The sequence below is a fragment of the Ranitomeya imitator genome, chromosome 10 (assembly GCF_032444005.1).
Source record: "Ranitomeya imitator isolate aRanImi1 chromosome 10, aRanImi1.pri, whole genome shotgun sequence".
NCBI classification, from domain to species: Eukaryota; Metazoa; Chordata; class Amphibia; order Anura; family Dendrobatidae; genus Ranitomeya; species Ranitomeya imitator.
The window spans coordinates 106,275,269-106,294,063 of record NC_091291.1 but is presented as its reverse complement, the minus strand read 5'-3'; the positions used below and the strand labels follow the sequence as shown (position 1 = coordinate 106,294,063).

Sequence of the window (18,795 nt, the reverse complement as noted above, 5' to 3'; positions counted from 1 at the left end):
CATATTAAATGCTGTTTTCCATTCATCGCCCCTTTTAATACGCACAAGATTATACGCACCACGAAGATCTATCTTGGTGAACCAACTAGCCCCCTTAATCCGAGCAAACAAATCAGACAGCAGCGGCAAGGGGTACTGAAATTTGACCGTAATTTTATTTAGAAGGCGGTAATCAATACAAGGTCTCAGCGAACCATCCTTCTTGGCCACAAAAAAGAACCCCGCTCCCAATGGCGACGATGACGGGCGAATATGACCCTTCTCCAAAGACTCCTTCACGTAACTCCGCATAGCGGCGTGCTCAGGTACAGATAAATTAATATGAATAATCAGGATCACTTTGCACTCAATACAAGTAGGTGCTTAGGAGGAAAAAAATAAAGTCAATAGAATAGAACAACCTCCAGCACACATAAAAAAGGTGAGAAAAGTCTTGTCTTCAATTCACAATGATGCAATTTTATTCATTAATTCTGGGGGTTCACAGCCATGAAACAAAGTATAATGAGAGATTTTCCCAACGTTTCGACCGTGAAAAGGTCTTTATCAAGGGTACAATCTATACAAATAAAAACAAAAAATACAACATAAATAAATTGTATACTATGAAAATACAGATAATAAATCAAGAACTGTTATTACATAACATCAACAAAAATACTGGTAGTCCATATATGTATCTGAACTCTCAAAATCAACACCATGGAAAAAAGTAAATATGATATCCATTTATCAAATTAATCATAAAACCAGGTGTTCACATAATATAGGCCTTGAAGGCAGGACAATAAATGATGCATGGTTCCAAATGAACCTAAAGAGAAAATAATGGGTAAATAAATCAATAAATAACTAAATGTCTATAATCACCCCAATAGAGGTCAGAGCCGTGAAAAAATAAGAATGGGGAGGTACAAATGTATATAGTCGCTCTATAATATACAAATCCTGCACAAAATGTATAGCACATAAGCTATAAGGATATAAATAAACACACGAAAGTTAGTAGCGATGTATCCCCATAATGAGCCAGAGGTCCCCGGGAGAAAAAAAGAAAAAGACCACCAACAATGAACAAATAAACAAGCCTCAGCGTGCTGTGAAAGATAAATACCTTTAGTGGTGAACAAGATAAGAAAAGGCCTCCCCGAGCAGTAATGGAGCAGTGTGTAGAAGGACCTTATATAGGGCACTGATGTAATCTCCGGTCAGTCACATGTGGTGAAGCCGAGTCATCCCGGAAAAAGCCGAACAAGAGAGAGGAGAAGTACCCATGTGTCGTAACCATGGCACCGGGAGAAGCCGAGTGATATAGTAAAGCAGAAGGGAGAGAAAGCCACGCAGGCACAGACATATAAAGCGTCGCTCATATAGTACCGGAATCAAAAGAACTAGGAGAATAAAAGATAAAATGCTGACGCTAAGTAGTGCAAAACTATATGAGAGGAAAGGAAACAAAGAATATTAACAGGAAAATAAAAAGAGAAGAAGGGAAGAAAAAAACCAAAGAAGAGGAGATAAGCGCTCATTTAGGGGATACATACCTATACATCAAGGAACCTATGAAAAAGAAAAGATAAAAAAGAAAAAATAAATGACTCAAATATATATACATATACATACAGCCTACTTATTAAACACTGTGACGTATAATCAAAATATATTCAATAACTGATCTCATACTCCCTATTCAGTCCCCACGGTTCCAGTGTTTGTAATGTGAAAATCCAAAAAGATTCCCTGGATTTAAGTCTCTTGATCCTATCACCTCCCCGTCTAGGTAATGCTACACTCTCTATGACCTGATATTTAAGTTGAGACACATTATGTCCAGCAGCAGCAAAGTGTGCTGGAATAGGTAGCATTAGCTTTTGACACCTGATGGTAGACTTGTGTTGGGATATGCGGTCCCGGATATGCTGGGAAGTCTCCCCAACATACCCGAGACCGCATGGACACTTAATCAAATATATGACATAAGAGGAATTGCATGTGAAAAAGCCATTTATATTGAAAATTTTTCCGGATCGGGGGTGTGAGAAGGTCTCTCCCTTCGTGATGTTAGAACATTGAAAACAATGAAGACAAGGAAACGTACCTCGCTTCTGTGTAGAAAGAGTCCTTTGTGTGTAATGGGGTTTATCGGACCCAATGTCAGCCTTAACCAAAAGATTTCTGAGATTCGAGGGTTTTTTGTAACACATGATGGGAGTGTCATTAAATTCCGGGATGCCCGGATATGCTTTACCCAACAAATCCCAGTGACGTAAGACACAGTTTTTTATCTTATAAAGATATGGATGAAACGTGCTGACAAAAGGTATTCTTTGTCTCCCCAAATTCACCCTGTTGTTCCTAATATTATTTGTCGCCTTTTGAAGTGTTCTTAAAGGATACCCACGCTGTAGGAATTTAACTGACATTTCATGATGTCGTATCGCCTGCTTCTCCTCATTAGAGACAATCCGTGATAACCGATGATATTGAGAAATAGGTAAAGACTGCTTGACATGTCGAGGGTGACAGCTACTATAATGCAACAAACTGTTCTTATCAGTTGGTTTACAGTACAGGTCCACATCAAGATTTCCGTCAGCTTCTAATGTAATCATTGTGTCCAAAAAATTAATGGATACATTACTTTTTTGCATGGAAAATGACAAATTAGGAACACAGGTGTTAATGTCACTTACGAACCGAAGGAGAAGATCCTCTCCCCCCCTCCAAATCATAAAAACATCATCTATATACCGTTTCCAGTATACAGAATGTGTTTGAAATAACGGATGTGTATAAACATAAGTTTCCTCAAAAGCTGCCATAAAAATGTTTGCATATGGCGGTGCCATGTTCAAACCCATGGCTGTCCCAGTTCTTTGTATGTAATACTGATCGCCAAACATAAAGAAGTTTTTGTGTAACACAAAGGATAGTAAATCCACACAAAACTGAAGCTGATCAGGGGAAAAATCAGTATGTTCTGTCAAAAACCATTGAACCGCTGCAATACCTCTTTGATGATCGATACACGTATATAAACTGTTCACGTCTAACGTGACGAGTGTGCACCCAGAAACCACGGGAGTGATGGCGTGCAATTTAGATAGAAAATCTGTTGTGTCTTTGAGATATGAAGAAATATTATGTAACAGGGGAGTAAGAATACGATCCAATGTGATGGCCAGGGGAGAAAGAAGGGAATTAGTTGACGCCACAATAGGTCGTCCTGGTGGATTCATTAAGTCCTTATGCACCTTTGGCAATACGTAAAATACAGGTATCATCGGTTGGGTATTGATGAGATATTCACTTAATTTGGCGTCAATCGTACCTTTTTCTTTATATGTTTTTATAATCAAACGTATCTCCCTTGCTACATCAAAAGTAGGATCTCGATCAATTGACTGATATGTGGTTCTATCATTCAACTGTGACTGTATGATAGATGTGTAATGTGATTTATCCATGACCACTATGGACCCCCCCTTATCGGCGGGTTTAATCACTATCCGCTTGTTCTCTTTCAAATTTCTCAATGCATCTTTTTCTATAACAGACAAATTTCTATGTATACGTATGGAGCCTTTTTGAATGGATTTCAGGTCTGCTTCAACATCCCTCTTAACTAGTGAAATATAGGTCTCAACAGGATGATAAGTGCGTGGTGGATTGTAATTGCTAGAGACTCTGAGGCCTAATTGTTTAAGTTGAAATGATGTTACAGACTGACTCGAGTTGTTAACATCAGCAGTCCTTTCCTCAGTAGGATTGCTATTAAAATGTACTTTTAATCTTAAAGACCTAAAAAAACGATGTAGCTCTTGATCTAGTATGAAGCCGTTGAAGGAGGGGGTGGGGCAAAACGATAGTCCTTTTTGTAGGACGTTGTATTCAGTGGGTGAGAGATTATAGGATGATATGTTGTAGACAATCTGGTTGTCCCTACCTGAGATCGTGTGCGTATCCGTGAACTCTCGAGCACTGTGTTGTCTACGGCCCCTCCTCGTCGGCCTTTTGTACTTCTCCCCCGCCTTTGTTCTAAAAAAGGGAGGGGAGTGCGAGACATAAATTCGCTCTCTGAGCCTGATGATGTTGACGAGTTGCCACGACGGTAGCTCCTTCCTTCCCTGTAGTAGTTTATATCCCGCCATTTATACACTTGTTCCCGGTGGTAGTCCTCGGCGTCACGCAGGAATTTGGATCGTTTTCTTTCCTGAAGTTGAGACCTAAATTCTTCAATCGTCTTATTGGTCTTCTGTAAAATAAGATCAAATTTATCAGGAGTTAATGTGCTACTTAATTGTTGTTGAATGGAAGTGACCTGTGCCTCGACCGTTGAAAGTTCTTTATGAAGATGCTCAATAGTAAGAATAATTATATCCATGGAACATTTGTTTAAGATACTCTCAAACTTCTGACAGAAGTCCGGTCTATCCTGGAAGAGCGTGGGTCTGAGGGAGACTCGAAGTCCTCTCGGTATCCTCTTGACCTTGTGATACTCAGCTAATGTCACATAGTGTAATTCGAGGGCTGTTTTCCTTCTTAGCTCTCTCTCTAGATCACGGGATCTGATCTCTTCTGAAGGGGTATGTAAAAATTCTCCTGGAATAGTTACTCGTGAAATAATTTCTTCTGCCTCTGCTGGGCCATAAGATAAAGTGTTAAATGACATGTATCCGGTTTAAAGGTGCAGTGAACCAAAACAAAGTCAATATGAATAATCAGGATCACTTTGCACTCAATACAAGTAGGTGCTTAGGAGGAAAAAAATAAAGTCAATAGAATAGAACAACCTCCAGCACACATAAAAAAGGTGAGAAAAGTCTTGTCTTCAATTCACAATGATGCAATTTTATTCATTAATTCTGGGGGTTCACAGCCATGAAACAAAGTATAATGAGAGATTTTCCCAACGTTTCGACCGTGAAAAGGTCTTTATCAAGGGTACAATCTATACAAATAAAAACAAAAAATACAACATAAATAAATTGTATACTATGAAAATACAGATAATAAATCAAGAACTGTTATTACATAACATCAACAAAAATACTGGTAGTCCATATATGTATCTGAACTCTCAAAATCAACACCATGGAAAAAAGTAAATATGATATCCATTTATCAAATTAATCATAAAACCAGGTGTTCACATAATATAGGCCTTGAAGGCAGGACAATAAATGATGCATGGTTCCAAATGAACCTAAAGAGAAAATAATGGGTAAATAAATCAATAAATAACTAAATGTCTATAATCACCCCAATAGAGGTCAGAGCCGTGAAAAAATAAGAATGGGGAGGTACAAATGTATATAGTCGCTCTATAATATACAAATCCTGCACAAAATGTATAGCACATAAGCTATAAGGATATAAATAAACACACGAAAGTTAGTAGCGATGTATCCCCATAATGAGCCAGAGGTCCCCGGGAGAAAAAAAGAAAAAGACCACCAACAATGAACAAATAAACAAGCCTCAGCGTGCTGTGAAAGATAAATACCTTTAGTGGTGAACAAGATAAGAAAAGGCCTCCCCGAGCAGTAATGGAGCAGTGTGTAGAAGGACCTTATATAGGGCACTGATGTAATCTCCGGTCAGTCACATGTGGTGAAGCCGAGTCATCCCGGAAAAAGCCGAACAAGAGAGAGGAGAAGTACCCATGTGTCGTAACCATGGCACCGGGAGAAGCCGAGTGATATAGTAAAGCAGAAGGGAGAGAAAGCCACGCAGGCACAGACATATAAAGCGTCGCTCATATAGTACCGGAATCAAAAGAACTAGGAGAATAAAAGATAAAATGCTGACGCTAAGTAGTGCAAAACTATATGAGAGGAAAGGAAACAAAGAATATTAACAGGAAAATAAAAAGAGAAGAAGGGAAGAAAAAAACCAAAGAAGAGGAGATAAGCGCTCATTTAGGGGATACATACCTATACATCAAGGAACCTATGAAAAAGAAAAGATAAAAAAGAAAAAATAAATGACTCAAATATATATACATATACATACAGCCTACTTATTAAACACTGTGACGTATAATCAAAATATATTCAATAACTGATCTCATACTCCCTATTCAGTCCCCACGGTTCCAGTGTTTGTAATGTGAAAATCCAAAAAGATTCCCTGGATTTAAGTCTCTTGATCCTATCACCTCCCCGTCTAGGTAATGCTACACTCTCTATGACCTGATATTTAAGTTGAGACACATTATGTCCAGCAGCAGCAAAGTGTGCTGGAATAGGTAGCATTAGCTTTTGACACCTGATGGTAGACTTGTGTTGGGATATGCGGTCCCGGATATGCTGGGAAGTCTCCCCAACATACCCGAGACCGCATGGACACTTAATCAAATATATGACATAAGAGGAATTGCATGTGAAAAAGCCATTTATATTGAAAATTTTTCCGGATCGGGGGTGTGAGAAGGTCTCTCCCTTCGTGATGTTAGAACATTGAAAACGTTGGGAAAATCTCTCATTATACTTTGTTTCATGGCTGTGAACCCCCAGAATTAATGAATAAAATTGCATCATTGTGAATTGAAGACAAGACTTTTCTCACCTTTTTTATGTGTGCTGGAGGTTGTTCTATTCTATTGACAGATAAATTAAACAGTCGACCCTTAGGAAACTTACTACCAGGAATCAAATCGATAGCACAATCACAATCCCTATGCGGAGGTAGGGCATTGGACTTGGGCTCATCGAGTACATCAAGGTAATCAGACAAGAACTCTGGGACCTCAGAAGGGGTGGATGATGAGATAGACAGAAATGGAACATCACCATGTACCCCCTGACAACCCCAGCTGGACACAGACATTGATTTCCAATCTAATACTGGGTTATGGACTTGTAGCCATGGCAACCCCAACACGACCACATCATGCAGATTATGCAACACCAGAAAGCGAATATCCTCCTGGTGCGCAGGAGCCATGCACATGGTCAGCTGGGTCCAATACTGAGGCTTATTCTTGGCCAAAGGCGTAGCATCAATTCCTCTCAATGGAATAAGACACTGCAAGGGCTCCAAGACAAACCCACAGCGCCTAGCAAACTCCAAGTCCATCAAATTCAGGGCAGCGCCTGAATCCACAAATGCCATGACAGAATAGGAAGACAAAGAGCAGATCAAAGTAACGGACAAAAGAAATTTCGACTGTACCGTACCAATGGTGGCAGACCTAGCGAACCGCTTAGTGCGCTTAGGACAATCGGAGATAGCATGAGTGGAATCACCACAGTAGAAACACAGCCCATTCTGACGTCTGTGTTCTTGCCTTTCAGCTCTGGTCAAAGTCCTATCGCACTGCATAGGCTCATGTTTATGCTCAGATAATACTGCCAAATGGTGCACAGATTTACGCTCACGCAAGCGTCGACCGATCTGAATGGCCAAAGACATAGATTCATTCAGACCAGCAGGCATAAGAAAATCCCACCATGACATCCTTAAGGGCTTCAGAGAGACCCTTTCTGAAAATAGCTGCCAGCGCGTATTCATTCCATTGAGTGAGTACGGACCACTTTCTAAACTTCTGACAATATATCTCTATCTCATCCTGACTCTGACACAGAGCCAGCAAATTTTTCTCTGCCTGATCCACTGAATTAGGTTCGTCGTACAGCAATCCGAGTGCCAGAAAAAACGCATCAATATTACATAATGCAGGATCTCCTGGCGCAAGGGAAAATGCCCAGTCTTGAGGGTCGCCACGTAATAAAGAAATAATGATCTTAACTTGTTGAACTGGGTCACTAGAGGAGCGGGGTTTCAAAGCCAGAAATAGTTTACAATTATTTTTAAAATTCAAAAACTTAGCTCTATCTCCAGAAAATAACTCAGGAATAGGAATTTTAGGTTCTAACATAGGATTCTGAACCACTAAATCTTGAATGTTCTGTACACTTATAGTGAGATTATCCATCAAAGAGGACAGACCCTGAATGTCCATGTCCACACCTGTGTTCTGAACCACCCTGATGTAAAGGAGAAAAAAAAGACAGAACACAGTGCAAAGAAAAAAAAATGGTCTCAGAACTTCTCTTTTCCCTCTATTGAGAAGCATTAGTACTTTGGGCCTCCAGTACTGTTATGAACAGGTAATTCAGAACCACAATGGACCTTGAAGTTCAGAGCACACAAAGTGACCTGACAATTACCAAAAACATAGGACGAGCTCTGAGACGTGGGAACTCTACTGACCGCAATCCTAATCCTATCACACCACACTAGAGGTAGCCGTGGATTGCGCCTAACGCTCCCTATGCAACTCGGCACAGCCTGAGAAACTAACTAGCCCTGAAGATAGAAAAATAAGCCTACCTTGCTTCAGAGAAATTCCCCAAAGGAAAAGGCAGCCCCCCACATATAATGACTGTGAGTAAAGATGAAAATACAAACACAGAGATGAAATAGATTTAGCAAAGTGAGGCCCGACTTACTGAATAGACCGAGGATAGGAAAGATAGCTTTGCGATCAACACAAAAACCTACAAACAACCACGCAGAGGGGCAAAAAGACCCTCCGCACCGACTAACGGTACGGAGGTGCTCCCTCTGCGTCTCAGAGCTTCCAGCAAGCAAGAAAAACCAATATAGCAAGCTGGACAGAAAAAATAGCAAACAAAAGTAACACAAGCAGAACTTAGCTTATGCAGGATAGACAGGCCACAGGAACGATCCAGGAGGACGCAAGACCAATTCTAGAACATTGACTGGAGGCCAGGATCAAAGCACCAGGTGGAGTTAAATAGAGCAGCACCCAACGACTTAACCTCATCACCTGAGGAAGGAAACTCAGAAGCCGCAGTACCACTCTCATCCACCAAAGGAAGCTCATAGACAGAACCAGCCGAAGTACCACTCACGACCACAGGAGGGAGCTTGGCCACAGAATTCACAACACTAGTGACAGAGGCAGGAAAGCAACCCAAATACATCTTTGAACCTCCACCATATTTGACTGTAGGTACTTTGTTCTTTTCTTTGAAGGCCTCATTCCATTTTTTCTAAACAGTAGAATGATGTGATTTACCAAAAAGCGCTATGTTGGTCTCATCTGTCCACAAGACACTTTCCCAGAAGGATTTTGGCTTACTAACATACATTTTTGCAAAATGTAGTCTAGCTTTGTTTTGTGTGTCTCTCAAAGGGAGCCTTTCACCTGAATTTGGCGGGACCAGTTTTCGGTCATAGGACATAGAATGAACTTCAATCCAATATTGTGGCCAGCATGCAGCCAGCGGGTAAGGAAAGGGTGAATCAAACAACCAAAAACTCTGCCCATATGACCGAAAACCGGTCCCGCCAAATTCAGGTGACAGGTTCCCTTTAACAGTGGGGTCCTGCTGGTTCTTCTGCTGTAGTATTTCATTTCATTCAAATGCTTGGCCTCTCTCAATTCACTTTTTCTGAGAAAGACTGTGCATGTTTAGATGGCACGTGATCACATGTACGAAAATCTCATACTTACGGTTACATGTCCTCCCACGTTCATCGGCAGCATCTGAGAATCCTAACAGTGTGCAGTGCATGAGCTGTGAGGATTCAGAACTCTGCAGTCACATGGAGTGACTGCAGATTTTCATCACATACCTGGACAACTCCTTTAATGTACATAGCATAAAAAAATTAGTAACCTGTCAGATGGCACAATACTTTATTAACATAGCCATGTATAACTCAACTTTATAAGTTATGAATTGTTAAATTCGCACAAAAGCAGTACAGGAATACAACACCAGAAACACAATTACTCCAAAAGTACAGCACCACAACTCCCATCAGTTCATAAATACATCAACAGAACAAGCATTAGTACATGAATACATCACCAGAATCACTATTAGTACACAAATTACACAAATACGTCACTCCTACTAGAACCACCATCAGTACAGAAATTTGACACCAGAACCACCATTAGTATATGAATGCAACACTAGTACCACTATAACTAACAGTACAGAATTATATCACTAGAACAACCATCAATGCATGAATACATCACCAGAACCACTATCACTACAGAAATACATCTCCAGAATCACTATTAGTACAGAAATGCATAAACAGTACCACCATTGAGAAACCTCTGGGCATAATGATTTTTCTGTGTGTGCACTGCTCAGGGTTCAGTTCTCTTGCTAAAGAGAACTGAACCCTGTTTTCTAAGCTGGTGGATCCCTGCAGCTATACATACTGTAAAGGGTGCTGTTTGCTTATGCCAACAAGTGTGAATATGGCTATTTTTCTGTTGACCTGGTTTATGATGAACGTTTTAATGAACCAGCTTGAATTTAAATGAAAAGCACTACTGTGACCACCTCATCAAGCAGCTGAGTGAGCCGATGTAACCCAGTCCTTAACAATGGTAAAAACATGCTGGGAATTGTTATCAGTCATCATCAGAATGCGAGCCATGCAGGAACCAGATTATTGATGAGATGCAGGCAGCATCGCAAATAAACATTTACATCCAGATACCTTATAGATTACTTTTTCTCTGATTGAAGTCAACCTCTTTCTTTTCTTCTCCATCTTGTAACTTTTCATATTGACAACTTGTCTCTGCAATCTTCCATGTCCTCCAGGTTTCTGCACTACATCCCGACATGGTGCCCTAAAAAATGTCCTGGAATAAAAATATCTATCTTATGTTGTGTCCCTGAATTTGAACAATTGCAGCTCACTGTGCTCCTCTGCATATTATATGACCACCACACTGTCTCTTTTATAGTAAATAGCCTCTGGATTGTTCTTTCTTTTCCATAACGGGCCTTTCCTTCACATTGTTCCCTCACATTACCCCCCTATACTGTCAAGTGTCTCTACTGTGACCCCTCCTCACACTCCCGCATCTGCATACTGTTCACTCCATACTGTGCCCTCACACTGTTCCCCTTTGATTCCCCTTCTAACTGCCCAGTAGCTATAGTGTGGCCCTCACACTTTTTTTAGTCCATGCTATCCCCTCACACATTTCCCCCACCCTCCTATATTGTCTCTTCACATATTTCTTTACACAAAATCCATATCCTTGTCTCCTCCTCACACATTCCCTAATGCTCTCCATATTGTCACATCACACATTCCTCCTCGCTTCTAAACTGTCTCCTCAAACATTTTATTCCTTGCTCCCTATACTGTATATTCATACATTTCCCCTGCTCTCCATACTGTTTCTTTACACACTACCCTCCTAATCTCGATCACCATACTGTCTCCCCCCTTCCCCTTAACTGTCCCCTTGCAAGTTTCCTCAGTAATCTTATATTTCTTAAGATCCATTGGAGTACTTACTATACTGACTTTCCTATGCAGTGCAGGTCTCCTCATACTTTTAACCACTACCCCCATACTGTGGTCTTCTCACACATTTACTCCCTTCCCCCAAACTGTCACCTCCTCACACATTTCCCCCACTCCCCTCATACCATAATCTTCTCACACATTTCCCCCTTCCTCTCATACTGTCTCATGCCATTGTCTCCTCACACATTTTCCTCCATCCTCCCCATACTGCCAACTACTCACACATTAACCCTCTTGCCACATACTGTATTCTCCTCACACATTTAACCACGCCCCCATTCTGTTTTCCACCCACACATTTACCCACTCTCCTTTTCTCCATATTGTTGTCTCCTCACATTCTCCCACAATAGAACTTCTGTGTCTTCAGCTCCTTGGGAGAGCTTACTTTGCTGCCAGCCACCTCCTACACCCCACATTTGTGACATCAGCAGTGTAATCAGCTGACCTAATGACGCTGCTGATGTTGCCCCAACCATGAAGTGCCAGCAGTCATGGCTTCAATTGTTGTCATGCCTGATAAACGCAAGTCCAATTGAAAGCTGGGAGCCAGCATGATACATTTTCTGTGAGTCAACTGTCAGCTTCACAGCTTGCTCTGAAAACTCACACTCCTGGGGCTCCAAAATGTAGCCACCTTGGGAACTCCTCAGGCCACCACAACAGGTGTCTCGACATTGACACACCCCCTGCTGGCTGCGCTTGAGGCAAATGCCTACCCTGCATCCTCCTGAAGTGACCCTGACAGAAGTATACATGTAAAATAAGTAATAGAAAATTCTTCTATGGGTATTCTAAAAGGCACAGATATAGTTCTACTCTGCATTAGGATTGAAGAGAATTCTTTTTGCTTTGAGCAAAGAGTAGAATTTAGAATTAGGCCCTAATTTACTTCTGCCGAGCAATCTGACTGGAAATGCTCTTGACCTACCTGGCTGCTACTTGTTAATCAATGATCTTCTGATCCCGCTGTGCTGCTAAGTGTCTAATTACTGCACAAGTGTAAACTTCTTTGCTATGGATCACCCTTCTATGTTACATTTGCTGAAGGCTCTTATTGCCGGGACGATCTATGGATAGGGTCAAGTCAATGCTTAAACCCACAGGCTACTTATTATATGTTCTTTGGTAAGAAAAAGAGGCAGAAAAAGGTGGTATTGGTACAATGACTCTTATTTATCTTAAAAAACAGAATCCTTAGTTGTTGAAATAGTGGTCAGGGCATAACAGTTCCAGACACTCTACTCTAAACCCATGGGACAGATGCTAATTGCCCCATATTAGGGGAAAACTTCCTTCACGTCTCCACATATGGCAAAAAGACTAATTCCCTGGATCAACGTCCCATCACAGAAACTAGTGCCCATAACCTGTGATATTATAGAAAGGCATCCAGGCCCTCCTTGAATTTATTTAGTGAGTCTACCTTTACTACATTATGTGGTAGAGAGCTCCCTAATCTCACTGCTTGTACAGCAAAAAATCCATATTTTCACTGCTCGCACAGTAGAAAAATCCATATTTTCACTGCTCTTATAGGAAAGAGTCATCTTCTGTGATGGTGATTAAACCTCCTTTCCGCTAGACGTAGAGGAAATCTAGGGGTGTATGAAACTCCTTTTAATGGCTGCCTTTAATGTCTTTAATGCAAAGACAGCTTCCGTAATTTGCAAGCGAGCTGAGCCAAGAAATAGATGGTGGTAATGAGCGAGAGAAAGAGAGAATCCTCTCTGTTACTAGAAAAGGAGTTGTCTATGTTACCGACAACTGCAGCAGTCTATCAGACATGGCTGGTCTCTTAGGGAAGGAACACAGCACTTGCAAACTCTCCCGCTAGCGTCAGTGTCATTGCGCCTCTTCGATCTTGCAGAGTCAAAGCTGCTTCTGTTTGCAGCATTGAAGAGTGCTTGGCTTGGGCCAGTGACTCAGCGATGTTGATGGTCTGCACTGTCAATATTCATGAGTACACTGCCCTCCAGCAAACAGGAAGCTAGGAGGCAGGGGAGCAGTTTGCTCTTGAAGATAACAAAAAATGCAACATCTCCTTTAACACTCAGTAACTGAACCTCATTATTCATACTAATAGATTTATTGCTCTATAGACTTATTAATCACAACCTTGATGGATCTTATTATTCTAGAACTTATATCATCATACTACTTAGAACTTAGGGAATCTTATTACTCAGAAACCAGTTTGTCTTTTTTTTACTGTGGACCCCTGCAAAACTTAGTCAAGAATCTAGTAGACCTTACTGCAAAGGAAACTGGTGAAACGTATTGCTTATTAACCAAAGGAAGCTCATTATCTAGTAACCTTGTAGACCTTTATGCTGGTGTACATATCTAGGAATAACTCAGAAAGCTAGTGGATTTTATTATTCTAGAAAATATAAGACTTTATTATAGAGGATCCTAGTGGACTCTAAAACTAAATAGACTTTATGGCCGGGATCACACATACGCGAGATACGGCCGAGTCTCGCAGGTGAAAACCCAGCTCTGGTCCAGAACTCCAGAGCAGAGCGTGCAGCCGCACAGCAATTCGTGGAGCTGCACGCTCCGCTCCAAGTGCTGGCGCCAGAGCTGGGTTTTCACCTGCGAGACTCGGCCATATCTCGCGTATGTGTTATTCCGGCCTATTAGATAGGAACCTAGTGTCTCCTATCAGTGTCGGACTGGGGTGTATGGGGACCCACATGGGAAATTGACCCTAGGGGCCCACCCTACAGCTATATGCAAATATCTGTTAGCCTTTATCCGTATTAAAGTGGAGCATCAACTGTAAAAGAGGCTCTCGCATATCTACAGTGCACACGTCATAACTGGGTTGTATTATTGTAGTTTGAATTAAAGGTGTTCTTTGGTGAAAACAAGCCATCATTGACTCATAGATAGAGCTGGCTCCTGCTAGTGATAAAATCAGATGAATACAATCCGATTAAAAATCCTACCGTTGGAAACCACACCTATCAGAAGAATGGGGAACTTTTATCACTGACAGGGCACTTTTAACCCCATTTTATCCACATTTTAATATGCAGTGGCAGGTGGGATGTCTGACCGCAGCTCCATCTATCCTCTTTGGGGCTTCCAGAAAAGAACAAGATCAGCCCCATACAGAAAAAATGGATCAGTGGTTGAGTCGTACATGACTCTCCAGTCTAATGAGGATAAATTCTTCTGATCAGCCTCATCCCAGCAGAGGAAAAGCATATTAGAAACACGTCACCACTTCTGCATTTTTCACCCACTCCTGGTTTTGGCTTACAAATACTGATGTAAAATACTGACCAAATACTGAATGTGTGAACATGGGCTTAGGATAAGCGATTATTTGTTTTCATCGGAGAACCTCTGTAAGTGCATATTTGCTACTGTGTAATAGACACAGGACTGGGAAGAGTTAAACATCCAAGTAATTAATCTCTGTTGGATATAAAGAGTTTTCCCCTTATTGACATAAGAGAGAACAAGTGACCTCCATCGACAACACAAACCACTATACCAAGACCAATAATACCACATGCAAGGAACAAATTCTGCAACACCATGAACAACCCACATCTTATCACTACACAGTGACCAAATAATATCATATACAAGGAACAAATACCACCACACCATGACCAGACCACATATTACCACCACACTGTGACTGAATAATACCATGTACAAGTCACAAATATGGCTACACCATGACCAGATCACATATTACCACTACATAGTGACCGAATAATACCACATACAAGTGACAAGAACCGCCATACTATGACCAGACCACATGTTACCAGTGACCGAATAATACTACAATAATGATCATGAAAAAAGCCACAATTAATAAGGAAAAAACCACAATGGTAATAACACAAATATTAACTCTGGTGACATTATACACAGGAGCTCCGTATATACTATATAGTGTAAGTGTACATGTAATGCAGTGATCACCTATGACATTATACACAAGAGCTTAGTGCACAATTTATAGTGTATAGTGTGTGTGTACATGTAATACTCTATCTCACCAGTGACATCTCTAGTTTAAGTAATTATCCTTCGCTTTCTTTCTTCATCTGGCACAGACCGCCATGACTTCTTCAAGCCAGGACTCAACTCTGCAGAAAAAAACACAGTCATCAATAGCTGATCACTTCCAGGGCACATTCCCCATTTTTTTCTCCAATTTCTAGACTACGTCAAATGAAGAATAAAAGCAACATAGTGCTGCCTTACACTGTAGCAGGACCTCCCTTTTGTTCTCCCATGGAAGACAGTATCCTCAAAAGTAAATGATATTACGGCAGTAATGTCCCCTAATTGGCCCCTACAGTAATTATGTCCCCATTTGCAACCTAAACTAATAATACCTCATTCTGACCCCATACTTTAATTGTCACCCATCCTGGCCCCTTTATTTAATAATGTCCCCCATGTATTCTCTCCCCCATCATTCTGGGTGCCTATGTATCCCTACATATCCTGGCCTCTATATAACCCCACCCACCCATCCTGTGCCTCTATGTATCCCCAACCCTCCATCCTGGGCTCCTATGTATCCCCACCCAACCTGGGCCTCTATGTATCCCCCATCCTGGGCCCCTATGTATCCCCACCCCCATCATGGGCCCCTGTGTATTCTAACCCCCATCTAGGGCTTCTATGTATTCCACCTCCATATGGGCCCTTATGTATCACCCCCACTGTGCTGCTCCATCTTAGGTCCCTATGTCCATCACTACCCTAGCCTTTCATATAGGAAAAAAAATCTTCTCACCTTCCATCACTTCCCTGGCGGCATCCTCTTGCGGCTTCATATCAGCGTGGTTTTAATCATTGCCGCCGACCCATCAGAGGCCGCGCGCTGATGTTGGTGTGCGACGCATAGCAGTGACATTTAAAGGCCGTCGACATCTGCTATGCACTGCGCACTGACATCAGCGCCCGCAGCATAGCAGTGAAGTTCAATGCCCACTGGCCTTTCCGAAGCCGCATGCTCACGTGAGGCCTTTTATTGACTGGAGGCCTTCAGCATCTCTGCTATGCTCTGCATGACAACTCAGTGCCGCGGTCCATAGCAAACAGTGACATTACTGGTGGCCATCATGAAAAAGATTTGCACCTCTCACTCAGTGTGCGGCTGCCTCTGATGGGCCCGTGGTTAGAAAGACCATGGTTACCAGCAGGCTTCCACTATATCTCGCACGGGGGCCCACTGAGGACCCAGGGCCAAAAGGGTGAGTACACTAAGACTTTTGATAGAATACATTATGATTTGGCCTTAAATTAATAATTGTTCACAGAACTTATTGACACAATGGCGTAAAAAAAGAACACAAAAAATAATTCAGGCTTTCGTTCATAGTATTTGGGAATGGTTACTAGCTTTTTTAATCTTCTCTTCTGAATCTGTAGCTCTGATTGGGACATTTATTTATTATTTTCCATTTGTGCATTTAAATTGTACCCATAAATATGCCCAAAGCCAGGTGATGGTGTGAACGTGTGAATAAGAGTGTATGTAATTGTTGGAGGATAGAAAAGGGAAAATTGCTAAGTAGATCAGTGTCAGGAGATGTCGTTTAAGGACACGCATTTATCTATCCTGTAGAACCTTCATGAGGCTGAGACTAAAACGCTGCTCATTTATAAGAGGTTCGTAAATGAGTGCCCTTTACAAAATTGCAAAACATATATAATCCAGCCTGACAAAGGTTCAGGTAATATCAATAATGGAAATAGGAGCATAAAATTATCGCTGTGCATTTTAGTATTACATAAATATCTTGCAGTCTCCAGTGTGGATTGCTTCAATGCACGACTACTTTACAGACTCGGACTTGGCCATAGATGAACAGGATAATTCCCCGGGGGGCCCGGGTGAAGTCTTGCTAATGAGAAATACCTATACACTTCATTAAGGTACCATCACATCTCCACAAGAACCTGATTTTGTAACTTCTGTGTCTGCTGCCAGGCGCCGTCGTATTCATTCAGCGAGGGGCGCTAGTGATAGAATTGTTAGAACCAGAAGCCCGGGAAGGCGTTTTCTGTCCAGACGCTAAGGTTAGAGTGGCTGTGATCTGTAGCGCCATCCAGTCGGGTAGTATAGGTGTGCCAACTTGTATGAACTGTGCTCCAAAGACTCAGAGACAATTCTTTACTTACTAACTTGAAAATGGTGCTTTTTTACTGAAGAAGTAAATTTCCAGGTGTATATTTTGTCTGCTAAAGACTTCCGCATGAATTCATATAGGGTCCAACCCATTAAGGAGTGGGTGAAGTCTCTGCAAGCCTTGCAGCATTTTCTTTTTGTTTGCCAACTATTATCGTAAAATATATTTAATTTATTCAAGTTTGCCGAACCACTCACTGACTTACCAAGAAGGGGGCAGATATGGTTAACTGGAATCCTGAGGCAATCCATGCCTTCTCTGAGTTAAAGAAATGTTTTTTTTTGTCTGACCATTTATTGGGTCAACCCAATCTTCAGCGTTCCTCTATTGTGGAGGTTGATGCCTCTGAGGTTGGAGTTGGAGCAGTGTTATCATATGGTACCCCATCTCTGACTCAACTTCATTCAGGCGCCATCTTTTCACAAACATTTTCATCTGCCTGAAGGATTTATGACATTTGTTATCATGAATTGTTGGCAATTAAGTGGGCTGTTAAAGATAGGCGCCACTTCCTCAAAGGTGCCAAACATAAAGTCACTCTTATCATGGACCACAAAATTTGACTTATTTGAAATCAGCTAAGAGGCTCAACCCTTGGCAAGCCAGATGGGTTTTGTTCTTTTCTAGATTTGATTTTGTGTTAATGTTGAGACCTGGTACTAAGAACATAAAAACCGATGCACTCTCCCGAAGTTTAAGTCTTTGTCAGTCTTAGGACTCTGAACCAGTTCCTATTTTAACTGACAGTATAGTTGTGTCTTCTGTTACTTTAGATCTTGTACAAGAGATCTGTAGATTCCAATAGCAAGTCCCTGATACTACTTTGCCCCTAAAACTATTTGTTCCTTCTCAGTTTTGCCTACATATTCTTCAAGAATCGATTTTTTGCTTGCTGGTCAATCAAAAATATGTGCTCTCTTCTGAAACTTTTGCTTGAGCCAAGATGAACTGGACCCATCTTTCTGGTTTTCTACAGTCTCTCTACCCATCTCTAGGAGTCCTTGGGCTCACCTCTCCATTGACTTCATTACTGACCGCCCACCCTCAGAATGGAAGAATGATACTGGGTGGTGGTTGACAGGTTCAGTAAAAAGTGTCATTTTGTCCCTCTGTGTGCTTTGCCTAACTCTAAAATCTTAAGTAAGTTGTTCATTAATCACATTGTGCAATTACATGTTTTTTTCGGGAAATATAGTTTCCAACAGGGGGACTCAGTTCATTTCCAAGGTTTGGAGGGCATTCTGTAAAAAGATCAATATTTAATTATATTTTTCTTCTACCTACAACTCAG

The 18,795-nt window shown here is 41.3% G+C and overlaps 1 protein-coding gene across 3 annotated transcripts; it reads right to left on the bottom strand.

The window, feature by feature from the left end:
* Positions 1–443: 443 nt before the first annotated feature.
* LOC138650977 (uncharacterized) lies at positions 444–6,350 on the bottom strand. Of its 3 annotated transcripts, none has more exons than XR_011315421.1 (5): positions 5,507–6,350; positions 3,947–4,951; positions 1,546–1,560; positions 1,115–1,238; positions 444–559 (listed from the first exon to the last, which is right to left on the bottom strand). XR_011315421.1 is itself a non-coding variant. In XM_069740870.1 (4 exons), the coding sequence occupies exons 2-3, from the start codon at positions 4,670–4,672 to the stop codon at positions 1,552–1,554; spliced, it is 735 nt and encodes a 244-aa protein (XP_069596971.1). In that variant the 5' UTR covers positions 4,673–4,951; positions 5,507–6,350; the 3' UTR covers positions 1,282–1,391; positions 1,545–1,551. The 3 variants fall into 3 exon arrangements, 1 of the variants encoding a protein (XP_069596971.1); XR_011315422.1 differs by lacking the exon at positions 444–559 and adding an exon at positions 577–814; XM_069740870.1 differs by lacking the exons at positions 444–559; positions 1,115–1,238 and adding an exon at positions 1,282–1,391 and having other exon boundaries at positions 1,545–1,560.
* Positions 6,351–18,795: the final 12,445 nt, after the last annotated feature.

What these genes read in the sequence shown, in the direction of transcription:
- LOC138650977 (XM_069740870.1), bottom strand. Translation starts at nt 4,672, where the DNA reads ATGTCATTTAACACTTTATCTTATGGCCCAGCAGAGGCAGAAGAAATT.